Source organism: Phacochoerus africanus, chromosome 10, assembly GCF_016906955.1.
Source record: "Phacochoerus africanus isolate WHEZ1 chromosome 10, ROS_Pafr_v1, whole genome shotgun sequence".
Classification (NCBI taxonomy): domain Eukaryota; kingdom Metazoa; phylum Chordata; class Mammalia; order Artiodactyla; family Suidae; genus Phacochoerus; species Phacochoerus africanus.
In genome coordinates this window covers 135,181,968-135,206,709 of record NC_062553.1, presented here as the reverse complement: position 1 = coordinate 135,206,709, position 24,742 = coordinate 135,181,968, and the positions used below count along the sequence as shown (strand labels likewise).

Sequence of the window (24,742 nt, the reverse complement as noted above, 5' to 3'; positions counted from 1 at the left end):
TTCATTCAAAAAATATTTATTGAAAGCTTACTCAGTGTTAGACACTTTTCCAGGCTCCGGAGATAAGTACTAATCCATACTTGAGGAAACAGCTGCATCCTCATGGCACTTAGATTCTAGATCGTGAGGAGAGACAATACAGGAAATAAGCAAAAGAAATTCTATCATGTTTCACTATGGAGGAAAATAAAGCAGAAAAAGAGAAAAGGAAGTTTGTGGTGACTGCGCAGTTTGAGAAAGGGAAGACAGGATTTAGGTTTCCCTGAGATGGTGATATGTTGGCAAAGACTGAAGGAGGTGAAGGAGCAGCCTTGACGGAGCCTGGAGGAAGCATTCGGGGAACCATACAGAAGCCTCTAGAGTGGGAGCCGTGTGGCAAGGGAGGGGGTGGGGGGAAGAGTCAGGAGACAACAGCCGTATCACACAGGGCCTGAAGGCCATGCTTAGGACCTTGGCTTTACTAGGAGAGAACTCTGGCGCCCCGGGAGGTACTGAGGAGAGGCGTGACAGGTGCTGGCCTGTGTTTTAACGTGTCCCTCAGGCTCTTTGGTGAGACCAGAATGAAAGGGGGCAAAAAGGAAAAGAAGGGAGACCAGTCAGCACGTTGATCCAGGGAGAGGATGGCGACACGGACCAGGACGGTAGCAGTGGAGAGAAAGGTGGGATTCTGCACGTATTTTGAAGGCAAAGCCCAGAGTCTCTTCTCAGGTCTTGGATGTGGAATGTGAGAGAAAGACAGAAGGCATGGACAGTCCCAGGGTTTTGGCCAGACCAACAGAAAGCGTGGGCGCCATCACTGACGTGGCACAGAGGGTGGGGGAGGCTTGAGTGGGAAGATGGGGGGCTCAGTTTTGGAGGCGGCTATCTGGCTTTCAAGGGGAAATGTTAAGGAAGGAGTTCGATATTCAATTCTGTTCAGTTCAAGTTCACATTTAGGCTGTAGGAACACACTCCGGAGTAAGCGATGTACAAGTCATTTACAGTCAAGAGACTAGATGAGATCATTTTCTTGGGCAATCCTTACACCACGGCCAGTGAGGTAGGTATTATTTTAATCCCCATTTTAGATATAGAGAAACCAAAAGTGGAAGGGATTAGTTGGCTCTTAGTAACTGGATGGACATAAATGTCCATTCTTACATCAGTTTCATCTGTCAATAACTTGTTCTAATTACAGGTAAATTGTTTCTCTAGGCCTTAGTTTCCCTTCATGCAAAATTAGGGGATAAATGGTTTTCAAACTGGATTGTGCGAGAATCCCAAGGCTCCCCCGAAGTCCAGCAGGGGCCCTGTCAAATAAGAAACAGAGGCTCAGAAGGAAGAACTGAGGCACCTTCACATGTTAAAGGGTCAAGTCTCTGTTTTAATCTACAGTTTATATAGTGGGGCTTTAAGATTTTATTTGAAAAATTGGTTTCTGTTGCCTATTTAACAGAAGTTAGAGAAAGTCACTGCACTGAGTGGCCGATATGGTCCCTACCTATTCCAACAGTTCCATTTATTCATTCAACAAACAATTCGTGCATGCTCATACTGTTCCAGGCACTGGGCCCTGCTCTTAGGATTCTAGCTCAAGAGAAGAGAAGGAAAGCTAGGAAGCTTCCCATTTTCTGGTTAAAATGGCAAGGATGGGGAGGTGTAACTGGTTATCTCTGTATTAGTTGGCCTATGATCTGTCCATTCATCCATTCTTCACCATCTGTTTATCATCATCTCAACTTATTCATGAAAGAACATCCAGATAGAAAGATAATACCATTGGTAACATGAACTTTAAAGGAACTGATATACTGATTTATATCAATGTTTGTTTTCTGTAGTTATTCACTTTTTTTGTTTGTTTTTAGGGCTGCACCTACGGCACATAGAGGTTCCCAGGCTAGGGCTCACATCAGAGCTGAAGCTGCCAGCCTACACCACGGCCCCGCCAGATCCAAGCTGTGTCTGTGACCCATGCCACAGCTCGTGGCAACGCTGGATCCTTAACCGACTGAGCGAGGCCAGGGATGGAACTTGCACCCTCATGAACACTAGTCAGATTCTTAACCCACTGAGCCACGAGAACGCTGAGTTGTTTTAAATGGCTGCACCCATAATGAAAAGTTCCAGGGGCGAGGGATTGAACCTGACCTGCACCACGACAGGCTTTAAGATACACCACTCTTTAATGCTTACAGAAGCTCAGGTTTGGCAGATGACGTGGGGGCTGAGGGAAGTTCATCACGGGTCTGAAATCTCCCGCTGGCAGATGTTAGAGGGAAATTTCACAGATAGGCCTGTTTGCTCCAAAGGCCAGGCCTTCATCTTCCTACCAGCTGCCAGGACAGTCGTGATGGCAGAAGACTTGCTGACAAAGACCAGCCCGAGGGCGAGAATGTATGCCGATTTGGGGGAATGGTCGGGCCTAATTGTGGAGGCCTTTACAATGTGGAAGTGGTATAAAGCTACTTATACAAAGAAGTACAGGAAGCAGGAGAGGCAGAACTTGAGACGTAATTTTCTGACTCTGTAAGCCAGATTCCCCGAGCTCCCAGCCCATCTCCACCCTCACCATAAACTTATACTTGGTAAGTGTTTCAAAGTTCTTTCACATGCTTTCTATTTTCAACCTCAAGGTGACGCCACAGCAGAAAACTAGGACAAGGGCCCTCTTTCCCAAGACAGGACTGGTGAGTTTACTTGAGTCGTGGTACCCGTCTCAGCCACGTGGGGGACAGACAACTCTGACGGCAGGTGGACGACGGCTGCACTTCTTCCACCCTTGACTGTTTCAAGTCCACGATTTTCGAGGCAAATAATCTATTTCATTTTTCCCCCTTATATGTGCCTTACCATTAACATGACTTTTGCAGCCTTTCTACCTGGAAAGAGGAATGAAAAGCAACTAAAATAATTCAATTAAGCTTAAGTAGCTTTTTGAGAGCAAGAACATCTTTGGAATTTTAACCTAGATTCTCCTGTCCCCATTTATCACAAATGGAGCTTCATCAACTTTAAGATTTGTTCCGTATTAACTTTCAACTGATTTAGGAAAATCAAATGAATTTGAAAAACATTGCACTTACCCTCTTCTAATTGGCACCAGTGCTTGGGGGAATATTTTAAGTATTTTAAAATATAAAGTGATGTCCAAATTATGTCGCCAGTCCTGAATAAATTGTGTAGATTTTGGCAAATTACAGAGCCAGTCCTCAACAGAATCATTGCCTTTTTAGACACTGGAGCTTTTTCCCTGAGTGGGAAAGCCATTCTGCCCCAAAGTTTCCTCCAAGGTCAAACTGTGATGCCACAGCAGGCCTCTGTGTTAACCCGATTCTTTTGGCTCTGCTCCTCTGCCACTTATCCTGGCCGATATTCTTCCAGAGCACACACCTGCAAAGAGGCATTTAGAGATCAACGTTTTCCTGCTATGACAAGTGGCATATTTTTAAGAGACCCAACCCTTTCCTAAGCTCAGTTTTTTTTCATGGTTCTCATTTCATTCATTGTTGAAGATATTCCCGTCTGTTAAACTCTGTCATTTTTTTCATCTTTTCAGGGCTGCACCCTCGGCATATGGAGGTTCCGAGGCTAGGGGTCTAATCAGAGCTGTAGCCACCGGCCTACCCCACAGCCACAGCGAGGCCAGATCGGAGCCGCGTCTGCGACCTACATCACAGCTCACGGCAACGCCGGATCCGTAACCCACTGAGTGAGGCCAGGGATCGAACCTGCAACCTCATGGTTCCTAGTCAGATTCGTTAATGACTGAGCCACAAAGGGAACCCCAAAACTCTGTATTTTTATTATTAATCTATTTTCTAGGAAAATTGTGTAAAATTTTGCTAAGCAAATCTTTTCTGGGGGTGGGTGTTGGCTAATATTTGTAAGAAAACAGCAATCAACCAAGATTTAAATTAAAATTTTAATTTATCTATCCTGGTACAGTGTCAGAATTAGAAAAGTAACCACATTTCCCCCAAAATAGGGCGGTGTTTCTATTTCTTCTCCCCTTCGACTGCTTTGCTGCTGGAGCGGAGGATAGCACAGCCTGACGCCGCCGCCCTGAGTCTAGACACTCACTTTCCGTGCTTTAGTACTTGCTGGACACGGTCGGGCACACTTTTCCTGAGCTGACTTACCAGGGCCGGGCAGGCGTCAGCGCTCTGCACCAGCTGTACCGTCATCTTGTCACGAACGTCATTATTAGGCAACTTTGTATTTACTGCTGCCCACAATCCACATACACAGCCAGCCAACCGCCTCCCACTACCCCACTGTCCATGACAGCCACTTAAATGGAGTGAAGTATACTTTAGGTTGCTGGTGTTCAGTTCTGAAGAGGAAAAAACCAACAGTACAGGAAGTGTAGGTCGCATCTGTATGTGAAATCTCAGGAACAGTGGCTAAGAAAAGGCCTTCGAGAAAGTGACATATAGGAAAAGACTTGCAGTGACGGACTAAGACATAATCCAGGGGGATTCTAGTCAAAGGCAACTGTACATGTAAAGGCCCTGGGCCAGGAGTCTGTCCAGCCTACGGAGGAGCAGTGGGAGGCCAGCAGAGCTGGAGAGGGTGTGAGGACAGTTGCAGACAAAGGCCAGATCAGGAGGGACCAAGCCGGTGACAAGACTTTTAGTTTATACTGGGTGACCTGGGGAGACCCTGGGGGGTTCTGAGCAAAGGAATGACATAATCTTAGAGAGGTCTGGGGAAAAAAATCCCTCTGGCTGCTGTGTTGAGAATATTCTAAAGGGGGTAAGGGCAGAAACTGTACGCTTAACCAACATGCCACTATCCTATAAATTACAATCAGATGAGATAAAAAATAAATAGAAATTAAAACAGTCCCTGGTGACTGCCTGCTCCTTCTGGCCACTTTGGTTGCAGAGACCTCTCAAATCAATGTCAGGGCTGGTAATAACAGCAGTGTGTACAGGTACAGTAGGTAAAAAAGTTTATTTACTTACTTAAACTCCCCTAAAATATAAAAAAGTGGTTTCCTGAGTTACAGCTTTTGGCAGCAAGTAAAGGTCACAACAAAGAACAATAAGCCCCAACTTTCTGGAGCAGCTTTTATTTTCCCCTAAAAACAGAGTCCATTTCCCTACAGACATTCATTTAGATGAGACATACATCAGGCTTCTTCTAAAGTGCCAAAGCTCACATAATTCCCATAACTGCAGACGAGAATGACAACGAGAAGAATGCATTAACTTAAACACTCCAGGTCCTCTCAAATCCTGGAGTCCCTGGTTTCTGCGACGGGGGGGAAGGTGCCTAGGACACCCTCGAACGAAAATCTAGGCAAATACGCTCTAGGTCTTCATCTTCTGGTCTGCAATCCTTCAACATATTTTAAGACTGTTTATTCAAATCTAATTACGTGGTGACAAGACGTGAGAGTGTTCTGTAAAAGTCTGCTTTAAAACATCCCTAAACAAACGCAATCTGCTAACTTTCGATTCTATTATCCGTAAGTTTCTTTGTTTCACCTGTCTCCTTTTCTTTCCACAAATTCCCAAGGACAATCCCTACAAAAAGCATCAGTCCTACTGTTCGGTTGGAGGTGAATTTATCCCAACAATCTTCCGGTCTGTGGATGTCCAGAGTGTAAACCTGCAAGGAAAGAACACACGCTGGGTGGGGACGCGGGGGGGCTTCTTCGCACCACAAATAAGCACATCGACATGAAGGAAACAAGAGCACTCCGCTGCAGAGTTTCAGGCGATGAGAAGCCCTTAACGTATGCACCCCAGACTGTTTCCCAATGTCAAACACATCTACCCTACCTCTCAGTGGGTATCATGTAAGCTGTGTCCTAGAACCTTGCACTTGACAGGTGCAGAACACTCTGAGAGGCAACACATATTATTCTTAATTCTACTTAGAAAGCTCTCCCTTGGAGTTCCCATCGTGGTGCAGCAGAAACAAATGTGACTAGTACCCATGAGGATGTGGGTTCGATCCATGACCCTGCTCAGTGGGTTAAGGATCCGGCATTGCCGGGAGCTGTGGTGTAGGTCGCAGACTCGCCTCAGATCCCACGTTGCTACGGCTGTAGTGTGGCCGGCAGCTACAGCTCTGACTGGACCCCTAGCCTGGGAACCTCCACATGCCTCAGATGCAGCCCTAGAAAGACCAAAAAAAAAAAAAAAAAAAAGAAGAGAGAGAAAGAGTTCGCCCTTACACTGACTGACCTAACATCTGCTTCCCACAAGGCCTACCTCCAGTTTAGTTTCATTGTTTGGAGAACGTTTCTCAACAAGTTACATTTGGGCAGGACAACTGTCCGTTGTGTAGGGCTGTCTAGTATATTAAGACATATTTAATACACCTTGCCCTCACCCGCTAAACGCTTACAGTGGCTCTAACTTATTTATCATAACCCAAAATATCCCCATATATATGAAAATCTCCCTCCCATCCCCACATAAGCCCAGATCTACAGCTAGCGACCCACAACACACTTCTTTTTCTCCATGGTTGGCCTCTAATTTTATCTGGAAAGTCTCATGGCCTGTTTTAAGAATACGCACCCCTCATTTTCAACTTTTTTTTTTTTCTTTTTAAAGGCTGCACGTGCGGCACATGGAAGTTCCCAGGCTAGGGATCTAATCGGAACTACAGCTGCAGGCCTACACCACAGCTCACAGCAACACTGGATCCTTAGCCCACCGAGTGAGGCCAGGGATCGAACCCGTATCCTCATGGATCCTAGTTGGGTTCACTGCCACTGAGCCATGATGGGAATTCCTCAACTATTCTTTATTTTATTGTCTGCAGACTTAAAATCATCATAATTTCCTTTCTCTTCAAATATTAGAACACTATGTCCATCTTAAAGTACTATGTTAAGTACTGGACAGAGGACCGCAAATACAACTTAGAATATAGAGTGGGCTCCAAATAGTTCCTATAACATATGCGATTATCCTCATAATTTTTGCCTTCCTCTGCTAATAGCCAGGTGCTTAAACATTGCTAAACATGCATTACCCTGACCAGACGAACAAGTGACGACCAATCCCACAGAGCTGAGTAAAGACCAAAAGGGGATGCTGAGAAATTCTGAAGAAGAAAATGGTGAGGGAGTTCCCGCTGCGGCTCAGTGGTTAAGGAAACTGACTAGTATCCATGAGGATGCAGGTTCAATCCCTGGCCTCACTCAGTGGGTTAAGAATCTGGCGCTGCTGTGAGCTGTGGTATAGACCACTCATGTGGCTCGGATTCCAACTTGCTGTGGCTCTGGCATGGGCCGGCAGCTACAGCTTTGATTGGATTCCTAGCCTGGGAACCTCCATATGCCACAGATGTGGCCCTAAAAGACAAAAAAAAAGAAAAGGGGTGCTATCTGGAGAATCCCAGAGAATCGGTAACTCATACCCTTTAGCTTTCCTAGTAAAGAAAGCACTGAAGGTGACAGCGCATGTGGTTTACTTTATGGATGTCAGATTTTAGCTTCCTTCAAACCATGTTATGCAAGTTCTGCTCATACTTGCAACAATCTCTATAAAACAGGTGATCTAAATACAGGCTCACTAACATCTTTTCAATTCTGTTTAAAGAAAATAACAGCAATGCTGATGCAAAAATGCAGTCCATTTATAAGCAATCTATTTAATTAAAATTCTATCTAATTCATTCACTTTACAAAAGCCAGTAATGCAGATCTGCCATATAAGCATGTGGGGGCTGGGGTGCTGGGTGAAGATCCTGTTTCCTACCATGTAGTCAGAACTCTGACATGTTAGCATTTCATGTCTTATCTGGCCTTGCTCTCTACGCCAGTGGGACCCAAACATATGAATGATTAGTCTGCTAACCATCAGCAGAAGCCCACATTTAAAAAATGAAGTTGTGTTATCCGTTTGCTTTCAGGGTAATTTAACTCAATCCACAACCTTAAGACATTGTTCAACAAGGTCCTACAGGATAGTTCAGGGAACTGCACTCAATACCCTGTGATAAACCATGATGGAAAACATGAAGGTTACACACACACACACCCGGATCACTTTACTGTACAGCAGAAACCAACACAACACTGTAAACCCACTACGTTTCAACTGAAAAAAGACACTGCTCAAATTTTTCTAAATAGGCATCAGAAACACTTCCAGGAAAATCAGCAGGAAAAAAATCTAGGTTTAGGTTTATATTACTCCTCTAAAATAATACAGCCAGCTTTTCCGTATGGCATATTGGGGCAGGGAAGGGGTGGTTCGAGGCAGTACAAGCCATGTGGTTGTTGTAGGAAGTACCCTGCTTGGCAAACACAGTGGGCCTTTGGTTTAAACAATTTTTACATTTACACCAAGGAAAAATGAGGGAAAGACAAGGAAAAGATCAAACCTGGTGAGCCAGATGGGCTCCCACAGCAGCCAGGGCGATGTAGTAAGGTGCAGTCTGATCACTGTTCACTCCCACCAGGCTCAGGGCCCCCAGCATCACCACACTGAAGCCACTGAGCCACTGCTTGGTGTCTTCCCGGAACCGCAGTGCCGTGGACTTAAGCCCAATCAAAGCATCATCTTTCTTGTCCTAACATTAGAAAGTAGTAAGAAATTGTCTGGACTTTATTGAGATTTAATTCATATACCATACAATTCACCATTTTTAAGTAGGTAATTTAGTGGTTTTAGTATATTTCACAAGGTTGTGCAACCATCACTACCATCTAATTCCAAAAAGAAACTGCCTCTTGTTTTTTTTTTGGTCTTCTGTCTTTTTAAGGCCACACCTACAGCATATGGAGGTTCCCAGGCGCTAGGGGTCTAATCGGAGCTGTTGCTGCTGGCCTACACCACAGCCACATCAACATGGGATTGGAGCAGCGTCTGCCACCTTCCCCACATTTCACAGCAACGCTGGATCCTTAACCCACCGAGCAAGGCCAGGGATCGAACCTGAAACCTCATGGTTCCTAGTCGGATTCGTTTCCACTGGGCCACGACGGGAACTCCAGAAACTATCCTTTAAAGAACATGCCGGAGTTCCCATCATGGAGCAGCAGAAATGAATCCGAGTAGGAACCATGAGGTTTCAGGTTCGATCCCTGGCCTATCTCAGTAAGTTAAGGATCTGGTGTTGCTGTGAGTTATGGTGTAGGTCACAGACGTGGTTTAGATCCTGCGTTGCTGTGGCATAGGCAGGCAGCTGTAGCTCTGATTGGACCCCTAGCCTGAGAACCTCCATATGACGAGGGTATGGCCCTAGAAAGCAAAAAAATACCATACATTGTGAAAATGACAGTAACTCAGAATCATACTCAATCAAAAATGAATGTGTAGGCCAAATCAAAGTTAAATGTTACTGTTAAAATTATCTTGCAGATCTATTTGTACATATCATTGTACTTTTATAACCCTATGCCTTTTTTTTTTTTTTTTTTGCTTTTTAGGGCTGCACCTGCGGCATAATGGAAGTTCCCAGGCTAGGGGTTGAACGGGAGCTGCAGCTGCCAACCTACACCACAGACACAGCCACACTAGATCCTTAACCCACTGAGCAAGGGCAGGCAGGAACTGAATCCTGTGACTTTTAACTATACTTTTACTAAATTTGCAGTCAAACTCTTCGCATAGCTCCTCTTTACTTTGGAGTTCTCAAATCTCAATAATTCCCTATATACATGAAACTTACATAAAAAATTACAATGTTATATTAATGATTATACAGTGTTACCACTGTTACACAACGTAACCACTGTTACTTCTTTTTAAAAAAGTCTAATGAAAAAAACTTTTCCTTTAATTTGGTTCTTCTTTTAAAGTTCTTAAAAAACAACAATAATTAAACCGAAGTTAGAAAAAAGGATATTTTTTTACCTGATGGGCATAGATAGTATCATATATCAGAGTCCACATAATTCCAGAAAAATAAAGAGGAAGGCAAACAGATGGCTCACAGGAGCCCTTGATAGCAGACCATCCAAGCAATGCTCCCCAATTAAAAGTCAATCCTACAATTAGTGAAACAGAGAGAGAAGAAAAGTCTAGATGTACTTTAGAATTCCAAAGGGAAGGAGAGAGGCATCGGCATGTATTAAATGCTTTTACGCTTTAGGTTTGGTGTATGCTGTTTTCTCATGTTTGTTTCTTAAATTCTCTCAAGTCTCTGTGGCAGTTGTGAGCTACATGTTACCAAAAAAGAAAAACAAAACCAGAGAGGCTAATTAACAATTAAAATAACATAGCCAACAGAAAGCATAGTATCCCCCCGATAAACAGGAAGTTTCATGACAACAACTTCTATCCTACCCAGTATGCGGCCTGGCATAGCCAATAAATAGCCGACCCTGGGGTTTGCAAGCAGACCTATCTGAGTCAAAGCCCTGTGTCCTTTCTGCTACTTCCCCTTCAAATTGCAGAAACAAGAATACAGACAAGAACACCTGTTCTTCAAGCCCACCCTCTCTGGAGACTGTGAACAAACATCCACAAGCTGACTGTCTCCATGTGTGAACCTAACCACTTCCCTGCGCTTCAGATGGGGTACCGGACTGCCAGGCCCGCAGCCGCACTGACATGCATGCTCCGGGGACCACAGAGGAGAAGCACTTCACCAGCTGAGGAGGAGGGATTCTGAGAGGAAGAGCAGGCAATGCAGGAGGCAAAAAGGGTTTCTGAGAAAAGATGTTTGGGACCCACTGAGTTTGAGGTATTGAGGGGCTAACTTCTCCCTGAGAAGTCTGAGGAAGGCTGCATAGACAGGGAGCTAAGCTCTGACACACTTTAACTCTTGTTCTCCTGCCTCACTGTGCTTCTACTCCAACCCCCAACGTCTTCAGGGCATCTAGATCAACCACCGAAAGAGAAGGGCAGGGTCAAGGCAGCGAATTTTCCTCTTCATGACATACCTGAGAGCATTTCAGGAAATAATGATGATGACAATCTTAGCAAATGTGCAAGATTTCTTAGCCAATAAAAATGGCTAATTGTCATCCTTTGTGAAAATCTATTCATGAAACAGAAAATTTCATGACAGACTTGACATTTTATCTCTGCCACATTCCACACACGCGTGTGTGTATCACATGTAAGAGTACAGCTTGAGGGTGCTGAAGGAAAGCACTGGACTTATAGTTACTTCAAGCTCACCCAAGGCTAATTGAGGCCAGTAGGTAATTCTTTTCATTAGCGGGTAGGTGATGACAAGAAGCAGGGATGATGCTCCGAGAGCTATACTGAAACCAAGAAAAACATTAAAAAGATTAATATCACCAGCTCGCAAAAACTGCTAAGACAACAACAGTAACACTAATTAGGAAATGATCTACCTTAAACTGTATTTTTCATCATGTAAAATTCTCTTCCTAGACTTTGATTCCTGGACTTTAATTAGTATAAAGGATAATCAGAAAACATTTTAAATGTTACGAACAACCAGACAAAATGCAGTAGCTAACACATATACTACTTTCATGTACCAGGACTGTTTTAACTGCTCTACATACGTCAGCTCATTATAATCCTCACCACAACTCTAAGCGGCAGAGAGTTTTATTCCATTTGTTTTTTTGCAGATGAAGAAACCAAAGCACAAAGAGATAAAATAATCTGCCCACTGTCAAAGAGCTAGTCAGTAGCAGCGCCAAGATGCAAACCTAAGGCAGCTTGCCCCAGAGTCCAACATACTACCCACCATATGCTACGGCCTCTCTAGATTTTGCTTTCAAACATTAGGACAGCTAGTAAACTGAGACATTCTGACACAGAACTAGAGTCAAGATAGCCTCTCTATGTGCGTGACAGGGTACTGTCTCTCTGGAAGATCACAAAGCACCTATGAAAGGATGACGACGTAAGATATTCTGAGGAGCCTCACGGTTCGCCTCACACTACCCTCCAGGAACAACCCTTCAAAGTGCTTTCACCTGACTGAGGTGATAGGACAAGACAATCAGTTTAGTCTCTAGGAAGTACTGCTTACCTGCCAAATCTCTCTCTCTCTCTCTCTCTCTCCTCTCTCTCTCTCTCTCTCTCTCTCTCTCTCTCTCTCGTCTGATTAAAGCACTATGTAAACAGCCCCTCTGAGGCACGGAAGTTTAATTCTCTCTCTCTTTAAAAAGTATGGGAACAAGTCGTCCACTTTTCCTTTCCGTCACTGATTAGGAACGTGACTCCAGGAAAGAGCCAGTTCCTCTTTTTTCGAAGTCAGCATAATTACTCCTGCCTCTACTCACTTCAGAGATATTATTAGGATAAAGACAGTTATACACATGGGTCAATACACACACTCCCATGCAGGCACCTAGAAAACCGAGCAAAGGGCCATCAGTCCTGGAGGGAACATGCAGTGCAAGTGCTGAAGGTGGCGCAGAACAAACAAAATGCTGACCTCGTTCCTTTGGCTAAAAGCGTCCTTGACTTTACAATATGGTGACTTTTTTATATTGCTTACTTTATAGATACTTGATAGGTAATAAATAATTTTGTGACATAGATGTTTCAATTTTATTTGATACCTGCTTTCATTGTAAAGGAAAGATTTTTATACATAATTATGAAAACCACATTTACTATACCTGTAGTGATTCAGACACAGAAGAACACCCAAGGCCAAGGTCAGTTGTGCCCCGAGAAAAACAAAGGATTGAAAAGTTGAAATGTCTCCAGCAGCTATTGGGCGACTTGCTGTTCTTGTAACCTTAACACATTAAAAAAAAAAAAGAGAGAGAGAGAGAGAGAGATACACTTTAGCATCTGGAAACAGCTCAATCATTTATTTAAACATTAGTCCAACAGATTGCCCCATGGTAGGCACTAAGGCAGAAATATGAATAAAAGGCAAATGTTGGAAATACTGCCAAGAATCAAAACTTCACATTTAAAATAGCTTTGAAAAGAACTAGAAATTCCCACCACTCATTCCCTTTTCCTTCCATCTCCCATCCCCATCTCCAGACAAACAAAACAGAACAACTCCCTTATGTATTTAGTTACCCGGCTTAGCAAGTATATGTCCAATTTCCATAGAGAAAAGAGGGACGATAATAGTGAGAATTCTCAGGAAAGAGGAAATCACAGAGCATGTTAGCTAAGGCTGCTATCACATGAACGCTTTCAGTATGAGAAGCACTGCAACAGGAAATCAGATGTGAAGAGAGAAGACAGATTATCTAACTCTGAAAGTGGAAGCGCTTTTGCCAATACGTAGGAATGGGGCTGTGATCTTGCATGAACTGTACCCAAATACAAAGGGCAAACTCACTGGAAGAATATGAACAGAGCAATTATGTGAACAAATTATATGCATGTTGTTCTTTTCTTTCCAAGGGATCATAAAGTCTGACTATTCTACATCAACCACACACACACACACACACACACACACACACACACACACACACACACACACACACACACACACACACACACACACACAAAGAGCATAACCACAATTTTCAGCATTGCCAGAATCTAAGAACTCAGGATTTGGGATCAGAGAGCCCAGCCTCTGAATCCAATTCCATCACTTCTTGGCAGTGTGAATTCTGACAAATCACTTACCCTCTCTGAGGCTTAGGTTACTTCCCTGTTCAAAGAGAAACAGAATGAGGGGAGAGGTAACAAGAGCAGCTACCTCACAGAGCAGATGTGGCGTCTGCTGCAACCAAAGTCACAACTGTAACATAGTTTTGTACCATTTACCTCAAAGGCTGGCGAACTACAGCCTGCGATCCAAACGCAGCTCTGTCTGTGTAGAGCCATGAGCTAAGAATGGATTTTCCTCCTATACAAGTGGATTGTGATGATCGCTGTACAACTATAAATGCAATAAATTCATTGAGTAATAAAAAATTTAAAAAAAGAATGGATTTTTTTTTTGGTGGTTGAAAATAAATTTTAAGAAGAGTAACATATTGTGCCACATGAAAATGTAAACTTCAAATTTCAGTGTCCATAAATAAGATCTTACTGAAACAGAGAAACACTCATTTGTTTACAAATTTTATGTTGCCACCTTCACGCTGCAACAGAGTGAAGTAATTGCCACAAAGACTGTATGGCCCAAAAAGCCTAAAATATTTACTATCTAGTCCTTTCACAGAAAAATTTGCTGACCCAATTTACAGCCTGCTTCACCGTACAGTATGGCAGTTTGACAAAAACTAGAAGGACTCCTCTCGGTTAGTGCCAGAACTGGTTACCCTGTCCTTGACTGGATCCCTGCGGTTTCAAGTGGAAGTAGTCTTTGTGTTCTTATGTTTGCTTTAGTGTATGATTAGTCGTGCAAGTATCTGAAGGTTTACAGTGTGCTACTATTCTAAGAGCTATATACACATCGCATCATTGAATTGCTTTAACAACCATCTTTTAGCCACTCCCAAGTTCTTGGCATTCCTAAGTTTTAGGAAGCTGAGGCAGAGCGGCTCAACAACTTTCTAGGGTCACAGACACTAAGGGAGCTGTCAGTCCAGTCCCACCACCCACAGTACTAACCACAAGATCGCACGGCCCCTCCAGTACAACGGGAATTACCCGACTAAACTTGAGAGCTGAAAATAACTACTCCATCAAAAGACTAAAAATGAGGTACCATGATAATTAAAAAGCAGACTGTGTGGTTTGTATGAAACTGGAATGCTCATGGCTTACAAAACCAGCTCATTAACATTGTTTCAATGTGACTGGACCTAATGCTCACTGCACGGCTAGCAGATTACATACATCATCAAAACACATTACCCGTATACCCTACTAGCAATTAACTCATTATTAATGTATTGGCAATTTATGTAGTCATCTAACATATTAAGCAAAACCCTGAGCCAAAACATATCCTTAACAATATACAGCCTTTAACAAATTGTAAGGTAAGCTTTACAATTTGACAAAGCTTTTTAAGCCATCCTTCAAAAGACATGCACATAACATTTTAAAATCCATGTTAGCAAAACCATCTCAGCAGCTATAAAACACTTATTTAAGTGTTCTGTTGTATGTCAACACAGAATCTGGATTCCTCTAATCAGAGAAAAATGGCATGTGGGAGGTGTAAACTATTAATCAATTCCCTTTTATCTATGGAGGAAAAAAAATCAGAGAAAACTAAAATGGCTGTATTTTGTTTAAAAAGTAGAAAAAGAAACCAGACACCTACGGTCAATTAATCTTTGACAAAGGAGGCAAGAACATAAAAATGGAAAAAGTCTTTTCAGCAAGTGTCGCTGGTAAACCTGAACAGCTGCATGCAAATCAGTGAAACTAGAACACACCCTCACACCATGCACGAAAATAAACTCAAAACGGCTTAAAGACTTAAACATAAGACAAGATACCATCAAACTCGTGGAAGAGAACACAGGCAAACATTCTCTGACATCAACCTTACAAATGTTTTCTCAGGTCAGTCTCCCAAAGCAACAGAAGAACAAAAATAAACCAATGGGACCTAATTAAACTGACAAGCTTTTACACAGCAAAGGAAACAAAAAAGAAAACAAAAAGACAACTTACAGAGTGGGAGAAAATAGTTTCAAATGATATAACTGATAAGGGCTTAATCTCTAAAATATACAAACAACTTATACAACTCAACAGCAAAAAAGCCAATAACCCAACTGAAAAATGGGCAAAAGACCTGAATAGACACTTCTCCAAGGAAGATATACAGATGGCCAACAAGCACATGAAAAAATGCTCAACATCCCTGATTATTAGAGAAATGCCAATCAAAACTACCACGACATACCACCTCACACCAGTCAGAATGGCAATCATTAATAAGTCCACAAATAACAAATGTTGGAGGGGGTGTGGAGAAAAGGGAACCCTCCGGCACTGTTGGTGGGAATGGAAGCTGGTACAACCACTATGGGGAACAGTATAGAGGTGCTTAGAAATCTATACATAGAACTACCATATGACCCAGCAATCCCACTCTTGGGCATCTCTCTGGACAAAACTTTCCTTTAAAAAGACACATGCACCGCATGTTCATTGCAGCACTATTCACAATAGCCAAAACATAGAAACAACCCAAATGTCCATCGACAGATGACTGGATTAGGAAGATGTGATATATATACACAATGGAATTCTACTCAGCCATAAAAAAGAACAAATAATGCCATTTGCAGCAACATGGATGGAACTAGAGGCTCTCATACTGAGCAAAGGGAGTCAGAAGGAGAAAGACAAATACCATATGATATCACTTATATCTGGAATCTAATATAGGACAAAAATGAACTTTTCCACAGAAAAGAAAATCATGGACTTGGAGAATAGACCTGTGGTTGCCAAGAGGGAGGGAGTGGGATGGATGGGGAGCTTGGGGTTAATAGATGCAGACTATTGCCTTTGGAATGGATGAGCAATGAGATCCTGCTGTGTAGCACTGGGAACTATGTCTAGTCACTTATGATGGAGCCTGATCATGTGAGAAAAAAGAATGTGTACATGTATGTCTAACTGGGTCACCATGATGTACAGTAGAAAAAAATATATTGGGGAAATAAAAATAATAATAATGAAAATTTTTTAAAAAGTAGAAAAAGTTGGTTGGTTTCTTTTTTTGGTCTTTTTAGGGCTGCATCTGCAGCCTATGGAAGTTCTTAGGCTAGGGGTCAAATTGGAGCCAGAGCTGCCAGCCTACACTACAGCCAAAGCAATGCCAGATATAAGCTGCATCTAAGACCTACGCTGCAGCTTATGGCAACACCAGATCCTTGACCTACTGAGCGAGGCCATGGATCAAACCTGCATCCTCATGAATACCCTGTCAGGTTCTTGACTCACTGAACCAAGAATAGACTCCCTATGATGCTATTTTTAACCTTTTTCTTTTGAGGTAATTGTAGATTCACATGCAATTTTTAAAGACGTCTCTCCTGTTATTCTTTTTCCGGTTTCCCAAAAGGGAAGCATCTTGTAGCACTTCACAGCACATCATCACAATCAGGACTCTGACATTGGGCTGCTCTAAATGTGTTCAACAATTACTTTGATGTGATATATGCCAATCACTCCTATGGTTGTGCAGAATGAAAAACTGACCAGGATGTGCGAACCACAAAATCAAGAAAACATGCGCCTCCAGGCATGGATCAAGGCATCCTCATCAGGTCACTGAGACAGAGAAATGCCTTTACTATAGGCACCTCCCACTTCCTCCAGCCACACACAAACCCCACAGCTGCAGTTGTCAAGCATCATATACTTTATCTCACAGCCATGCCTCTCTATCTGCTATTCTCTCTGCCTAGAGTGACCTTCACCTTCCAGCCCAGGCAGTATGGAGGTACCTCAGAAAACTAAATATAGATCTACCATATGACCCAGCAATCCCACTCTTGGGCATCTATCCAGACAAAACTTTCCTTGAAAAAGATATACATGTACCCCTATGTTCACTGCAGCACTATTCACAACAGCCAAGACATGGAAACAACCTAAATGTCCATCAACAGATGATTGAATTAGGAAGGTGTGGTATATATACACAATGGAATACTACTCAGCCATAAAAAAGAACACAATAATGCCACCTGCAGCAACATGGATGGAACTAGAGACTCTCACGCTAAATGAAGTAAGTCAGAAAGAGAAAGACAGGGATGCACCGAGGGTTTGGGATGGAAACGCTATAAAATTTGGTTGTGATGACTGCTGTCCACCTATAAATGTAATAAAATTCATTAAGTAATTAAAAAAAAAGAAAGACAAAGACAAATACCATACGATAGCCCTTATATGGAATCTAATATACAGCACAAATGAACATTTCCACAGAAAAGCAACTCAAGGACCTGGAGAACAGACTTGTGGTTGCCAAGGGGGAGGAGGTGGGAGTGGGAGGGACTGGGAGCTTGGGGTTAATGGATACAAACTATTGTATTTGGAGTGGATAAGCAATGAGATCCTGCTGTATGGCACAGGGACCTAGATCTAGTTACTTGTGAGGGAACATGATGGAGGATAATGTGAAAAAAGGAATATATATATGTATGACTGGGTCACTTTACTGTACAGTAGAAACTGACAGAATACTGTAAATCAACTATAATGGAAAAAATTAAAATCTTAAAAAAACAACTCATCCTTTTTTTTTTTTTTAAAGAAAGTTTACTTACTTGATTATTTCCTCAAGCATTTAATGATCTTGTACTTGCTATAGTATAGCTGCTGGACTAAAAAGCAAACAAGACAGACCTCTCCCTTGAGAAAATAAGGGTCTGTTGATGAACAAAGAAATAATTACACATACGCATTAGAACATGCATAAAAAACAATCCAGAGAAACAGAATGTATCAAACCTTAACTGAAGGTTTCTCTGGGGTCTGGGAGAGGAGCTAAGGACGACCTGCACTTTCTATCCTTTCTACTTCTGTACTGTCCGAGTTTCTCAGAATACACAGGTGTTATTTTTCCAAGGAGAAAACGAGAATACACTTATTTTTTTTCTAAGAAATGATTATAGCAAATGCTAACAGGGCAGCCCTGGTTCATTTAAACTAAGAAGTGACTTACATATGAATAGTTACAGCTTCAACATAAAACACTAAGGAAGGAATGACAGTTTTTTGCGACACCTAAAGATTCAGGATGGAATTTTGACCTTCACTCCTAACACCCCTGGCCTTTCAAATTCTAACTCATTTTGTGAAAATGAAGTACACACCTTACCCCCATGGCCATCCGTACCAAGAAAGGAAGTACACTGCACTTCGCAACATCAGCTTTTCAACTGATACCGGCACGTCTCATGCTGGATTTCAGTGAGGACATGAAACGATCCTGTTGCTTTATGTGGCGTAAAAGTGATGCCACAGGCCTACACTGGAGAACTGAGAGGAGCCTCTCTGTTCCTTTCCAGGACAAATCTACCTTTTTATCGTAGTCCTGGTCCCACATGTCATTAATAGTACAGCCCGCTCCACGCATCAGAACAGCTCCAGTGCCAAAGAGGGATAACATGCACCAATCTGGAAAACAACCTGGTTCAGCCGCCAAACCAATGCTCCAGGTACACGGCAGATACAGCAGCCAGGTTCCTGAACAAAAACAAAAACACAAAAAAGGTAACAATTAAAGTTAGTTAACCCTCTTCATTTGAGCACTGCATCCCAAAGAAGGGACACAAAGTCAAAAACACATGACAAAACTGGGAAAATAAACTTGCAACTTATGGAACAAAGGACTATTCTCCCAAATACGTAGCATTTCCAGAAGCTGGAGATCAAGAGCCCAACGGAAAAATGGACAAAAAACATAACAGAAAATTACAAATGGCTCTTATACCAATGAAATGATACTCGACTTTGAGAAATACTCATTAAAATTACACTGAGATAATATTTTTCACCTACCAGATTAGCAAGACCCAAAGTCTGATAACACCCTGGGGAGCTAGATACTTCCATGTATTTCTGATAAGGTTACAAACATCCAACTCCTATGGAAGGCACGCTGAAAACTGTTACCATATACATGTACATGTGTGTGTATACATATGTACATGCATACATATATAAAACAAATACATACATTTGAATGTATATGTTCATAGACCAGGCAGGAAGGATATATTAGAAACTGACACTAATAGTTGCCTTTGGGGAGAACTGGTTGGTTGACAGACTTAAGTTTTTACTCTACACCCTAGTACCTTCTGAATTTTGTATCTAATGCATGTATTATCTGCTCAAAAAACAGTAAACCTCATTGTTGTTAATACAATATAAAAAATTGGTCTTGGGGAAGGCAGGTATTTACTTATTTAATATTTTTCACAAATGGAATTAGGTACTCAGCCTGTAAACTAGATGAAATTAAGCTAAAACCAAACAGACGGTAAGGATAGGAGACTCCACATGTGAATTTAGTAGATATTCAATTTTCAAAAAAAATCTTTCAACAAATGTTTGGATATTGCACCTGCTAGATAAACTCTGAGTTTTCCTTTCCTATTTGGCAATGTAGGAGTGTAGGGAAGCAAAATGTGCCGCCCCCAAATGAGTCCCTTTGGCTGAGGATTACTTTAGGTTGATTAATTTTAAGAAACAGAAACACCCCCTTAACTGCCTAAAAAAATTTAGATAATACGCCCGTTACTAGAGTAGAGCTGTCATCAGATATCTGCAAAAAATATGGGCCAGGTGTGATGGGGGAAACTGGGCAGGGCCTAGAGATCAGACTGTTTACCAAACATTTGCTTTTCTGTCTTCATATGAACCACCCTTCTCCACTCTGAAGTCCCAAGCCATTACCCTGAAAACCCTACTGTGTCTATAGCTAAAGATGATATTTAAGGTGAAAGTATTTTGGCAAGTTACTGAGTCTTCCTGGGTCTCTCCCATGCATACAATGTCATTAAACTGAGCCCTGGTGGCTCAGTAGGTTAAGGAACTGGCATTGTCACTGCTATGGCTTGGGTTCGATCCCTGGCCCCAGAACTTCCACATGCTGCAGATGCAGCTAAAAAAAAACCCCCAAACCACACTTTTGTTTGATTTTTTTCCCCTGTTAACCTATCTCATGTTAATTTAAATTTAACTCTTAGAGTTCACTTGAAAGAGGAATAGGATACGCACATAAAGAAAGATGAGATCCTGTACAAAATGTCAAATGAGAAAGTTCTTATAATCATGTTTAAATTTCATTAAGTTTAAGCTTTGTTCATTTGCAAATATTTATAAAGCACATACTTTGTACCAGAGCTGTGCCAGGAACTGGAAATACAATGGAGACTGTGAGAGCCGGTTGCTGCCATCTCACAGCTTATAAGTCAAAGGGAAGAAACAGAGTTCAACTAACAGTAGCAATAAAATAGCTCAATTCAACAACTGGGAAAGTACAGGATCCTAAGAAGGCATAAAATGGTGTCACCCATGTTAACTGGGGAGGGAGAAAGGCTTTTTCCAAAAGGGGCTTAAAATTACACTGTAGAAAAGGAGAGACTAAAAATGAGAAATGAACAGTCCAGACCTGAATTCAGATTGTCCTGGACAGACTCATAGTCAGTGCGTTCAAAACAATTAACATTCACTAAGTGTTTGTGAAATACCAGCCAGTGTTCTAAATGCTTTATACACATAAACACTTTAATCCTCAAAAATGCCCTTGTAAAGTAGGTACTACTATTATTATTCCTATTTTACAGATGGGGAAACAGATGCACAGGGAGGTGCATCAAAAAATGAGCAGAAGGAATTCCCATCGTGGCGCAGTGGTTAACGAATCCGACTAGGAACCATGGAGTCTCAGGTTCGATCCCTGCCCTTGCTCAGTGGGTTAACGATCCGGCGTTGCCGTGAGCTGTGGTGTAGGTTGCAGACGCGGCTCGGATCCCGCGTTGCTGTGGCTCTGGCGTAGGCCGGGGGCTGCAGCTCTGATTAGACCCCTAGCCTGGGAACTTCCATATGCTGAGGGAGCAGCCCAAAGAAATAGCAAAAAAGACCAAAAAAAAAAAAAAAAAAAGAGCAGAAGGGAGTTCCCTTCGTGGCTCAGTGGTTAACGAATCCGACTAGGAACCATGAGGTTGTGGGTCCGATCCCTGGCCTTGCTCAGTGGATTAAGGATCCTGCATTGCCGCAAGCTGTGGTGTAGGTCGAAGACACAGCTTGGATCCCACGTTGCTGTGGTTCTGGTGTATGGTGGCGGCTACAGCTCTGATTCTACTTCTAGCCTGGGAACCTCCACATGCCGCAGGTGCAGCCCTAGAAAAGGCAAAAAAAGACAAAGACAAAAAAAAAAGAGGCAGAAAATCTAAACAGACAGTTCTCCAAAGAAGACATACAGATGGCCAAAAACACATCAAGAGATGTTTGACATCACTCACCATTAGAGAAGGGGTATGGAGAAAAAGGACCCTATGACACTGTTGGTGGGAATGCAAACTGGTGCAACCTCTGTGGAAAGCAGTACGGAGATCACTCAGAAAACTCAAAACCGAACTACCACTGGATCCAGCAATCCCACTCCTGGGCATCTACCCAGAGAAAACCGTGACTTGCAAAGACACATGTACTCCAGTGCTCACTGAGGCACTATATACAATAGCCAAGACATGGAGACAACCTAAATGTCCTTCGACAGAGGAGTGGATCCAGAAGATGTGGTCCATTTACACCATGGAATACTACTCGGCCATTAAAAGGAAAGAAATACCAGCATTTTTAGCAACACGGATGGACCTAGAAATGATCATGCTAAGTAAAGTCAGTCAGACAATGAGACACCAACATCAAATGCTTTCACTGACATGTGGAATCTGAAAAAAGGACACAATGAACTTCTTTGCAGAACAGACACTGACTCACAGCCTTTGAAAAACTTACTGTTTCCAAAGGAGACAGGTTGGCGGGTGGAGGAATGTGCTGGGGGTTTGGGATGGAAATGCTATAAAATTGGGTTATGCTGATCATTGTACAACTATAAATGTAAAAAAAATCATTGAGTAATAATAAACAAAAAATGAATAGGTTTCAGAAAGAAATGTTCATGATAGAAAAAGTAAAAACTGAGAGAGTAAAGTGAACAAGCATTCTGAGAGCTAAGGGGCAGACCAAAGAGCCCGTGTAAATTGACTCTAGAATTCATTCACTAATGACACATTATTTTCAGGACAACATAATCAGCCATAAATGCAGTAAAACCAGTTACACCACCAATTCAGTGGAAAGAGTGCCACCTGCTGAAACTCCCTGAGTTACTGTAGTTAGTGACAGGGTCAGGGTTGTAGAAGTTGCAATCCTTTCTGAAAAACAATAAAACCCACTTTTTAACAAAACCAAACAATAAATACGAAATTACTCCACAAAAGAAGAATTTATGTAAAGAAATATCAAACCTGGACTTCTACTACCTCAATTTATTGTTTCTAACATACAGGAGGGGCTCAAAAAATGTTCGCTGAATGAATTCTATCAGTACTATTCTAACAATAATAGCTTTACTCACATATAATCCCTTTAGAGTTGCTAATTATGTGGTGGGACGGTCTAGCCCCTTAAGGGAGAAGCCAGAGATTTATGGAAATGGTGATCTTGGATCCCTGCAGGCCTACACCACAGCTCTGTGACACGGATCCCAAGAACAGAAGAGGCTCCAGATCAGAACGGCGCTTGGAAATTTATGCTATTTGTTATCTGTCCCCAAAATTGAAAGGGGTCGTGATGGCAAGACTGTGCCTATTGTTTAGCTTTTATACGCTTTAAAAATTGGCTTTTATGCTTTAATTGCTGACTGTTATAAATTCTTAGCGCTCTGATCCCAAGTTGGCAGTGCATAAAGCTAGAACACCAAAACCAAGGCCTAATTTGGGGTCTTGGCTGGGCAAAGGTGGAGCGACTTTATCTAGGCATTTGAATGTATGTCCACTCACTGCAATGTAAATGCCATCATCCAGATCACCTGGAGTTCAGCCTCTGCCCTCCCTACCAACTGTCCATCCTTCTTCAGTCCAGCTCTTATCTGGCCCTGACTCCCACTATATCCTATGCCCACCTGCGGTTCCACATCAGCTTGTATCCTTAGCTTCCAACACTCCACCCTTGGGTTTTGGCAAAAATATTTCCCTCACCAATTAAGAGCTCTTTCCTTCTCAACAAAATCTACTTGTCCTGAGGTGCACATTCTACTTGATTTTTTTTCCAGCAATGGAGAATCACAATAATTACTCTTTTCCCTGCTGCATCTCCTATCTGTATCACTTATATTTGATCCCATACTTTCCCACCTCACCCAATACTTTGTCTTTTTTAACTAGACCGGGGGTTCTTTGAAAATGCAGCGTTTCCATCGCTTTTTCTAAACCCAAGGCTAAGCGATGTTGAAGGAACTAATTCATTCATTCATTCAGTGCTACTGCCAGGCTCTGTTCTAGACACTAGTTATAAATGTGCCATATGAGTGAGGCTTATTCTGTATTGAACACATTTATCAAACAATAAATGCGTGAGGTTACTTAGTGGCCAGCGCTAAGACGACAAACGGGAGGGTACAAAGATAGACGGAGGTGATATTTTACATGGGAAGATCAGGGAAACCCTCCCTTAAGAGGAGATGGTGAACTAGTAAGTAGTCCCTAAGTGCTGTACCCGCTGCATTTGAATGAATTAAATCTTCGTGGCGCAGGGCAGAGTACTAAAACACTCAGCATCCTCTAGCCCGCTCCGCCAAAAAGCCTTAGTTGCCTCAGCGTCTTTATCATCTCAAATACTTGCTCGGGAGCCTCAATGGATTCTGGGAAGAATGAACCATAACGAATGTGGAAGCGCTTCCATTCTGGAAATCCGCGCAGACGCAGGGATACGGGCACGGAATTTCCGCTCGACTCAACGCGTGAACAAGGCTTTGGGATAAGCGAATTTCTTGCTTAGGACTCAGAAGGGGCGAGGAAGCCGCCTGGTCGCTTGGGAGCTCGCCCCGTTCGGGTGTCTTGGGGGTAGTCGGCTTCCGGGAGTCACTCCCCCTGCGGCGCCGGCAGCGCCCGGGCCGCCGCGCGCGTCCGCACTCACCTATGGGCTTGTCCAACCGCATGAGGCGCAGGTAGGGCTGCAGCGGGCGGGGCGCCGCGTTCACGACTGCCGCCGCCGACAGACTCCGCCGCCGCCCGCGCGGCCCGCGCCCGGCCGAGGGCTGCCGGCCCCACGCGTGGAGGCCGCCGGCCGCGCGCGCCAAGGCCAGCGAGCGGCCACGCGAACCCCACAGCCACGCCTGCGTCCCGGCCCGCAACGCCCGCGCAAGCCCCGCGCCGCCCGCGCCTAGCATGGCGCTCGGGAGAGCTCGGGCGCGCTGGCCTGACGTCACT

General features: G+C 43.0%; 1 protein-coding gene across 5 annotated transcripts; it reads right to left on the bottom strand.

Moving 5' to 3' along the window:
* Positions 1–24,739, bottom strand: COQ2 (coenzyme Q2, polyprenyltransferase). 5 transcript variants are annotated; one of them, XR_007137566.1, is made up of 8 exons: positions 24,450–24,719; positions 18,817–18,983; positions 12,509–12,630; positions 11,082–11,167; positions 9,810–9,943; positions 8,335–8,523; positions 3,066–3,372; positions 1–1,289 (listed from the first exon to the last, which is right to left on the bottom strand). XR_007137566.1 is itself a non-coding variant. In XM_047799282.1 (7 exons), the coding sequence occupies exons 1-7, from the start codon at positions 24,700–24,702 to the stop codon at positions 5,434–5,436; spliced, it is 1,116 nt and encodes a 371-aa protein (XP_047655238.1). In that variant the 5' UTR covers positions 24,703–24,739; the 3' UTR covers positions 5,025–5,433. The 5 variants fall into 5 exon arrangements, 2 of the variants coding, with proteins under 2 accessions (XP_047655238.1, XP_047655239.1); XR_007137568.1 differs by having other exon boundaries at positions 1–116; XR_007137567.1 differs by lacking the exon at positions 1–1,289 and adding an exon at positions 2,147–2,861.
* Between the last annotated feature and the right edge of the window lie 3 nt (positions 24,740–24,742).

Excerpts from the sequence above, each read along its gene's own strand:
- COQ2 (XM_047799282.1), bottom strand. The coding sequence starts at position 24,702 with ATGCTAGGCGCGGGCGGCGCGGGGCTTGCGCGGGCGTTGCGGGCCGGG. Across the intron at positions 18,984-24,449 it reads GCGGTTGGACAAGCCCATAG|GAACCTGGCTGCTGTATCTG; the intron begins GTGAGTGCGGAC and ends GTTTTTGTTCAG. Across the intron at positions 9,944-11,081 it reads CTGGCCTCAATTAGCCTTGG|GATTGACTTTTAATTGGGGA; the intron begins GTGAGCTTGAAG and ends CACTAATTGTAG.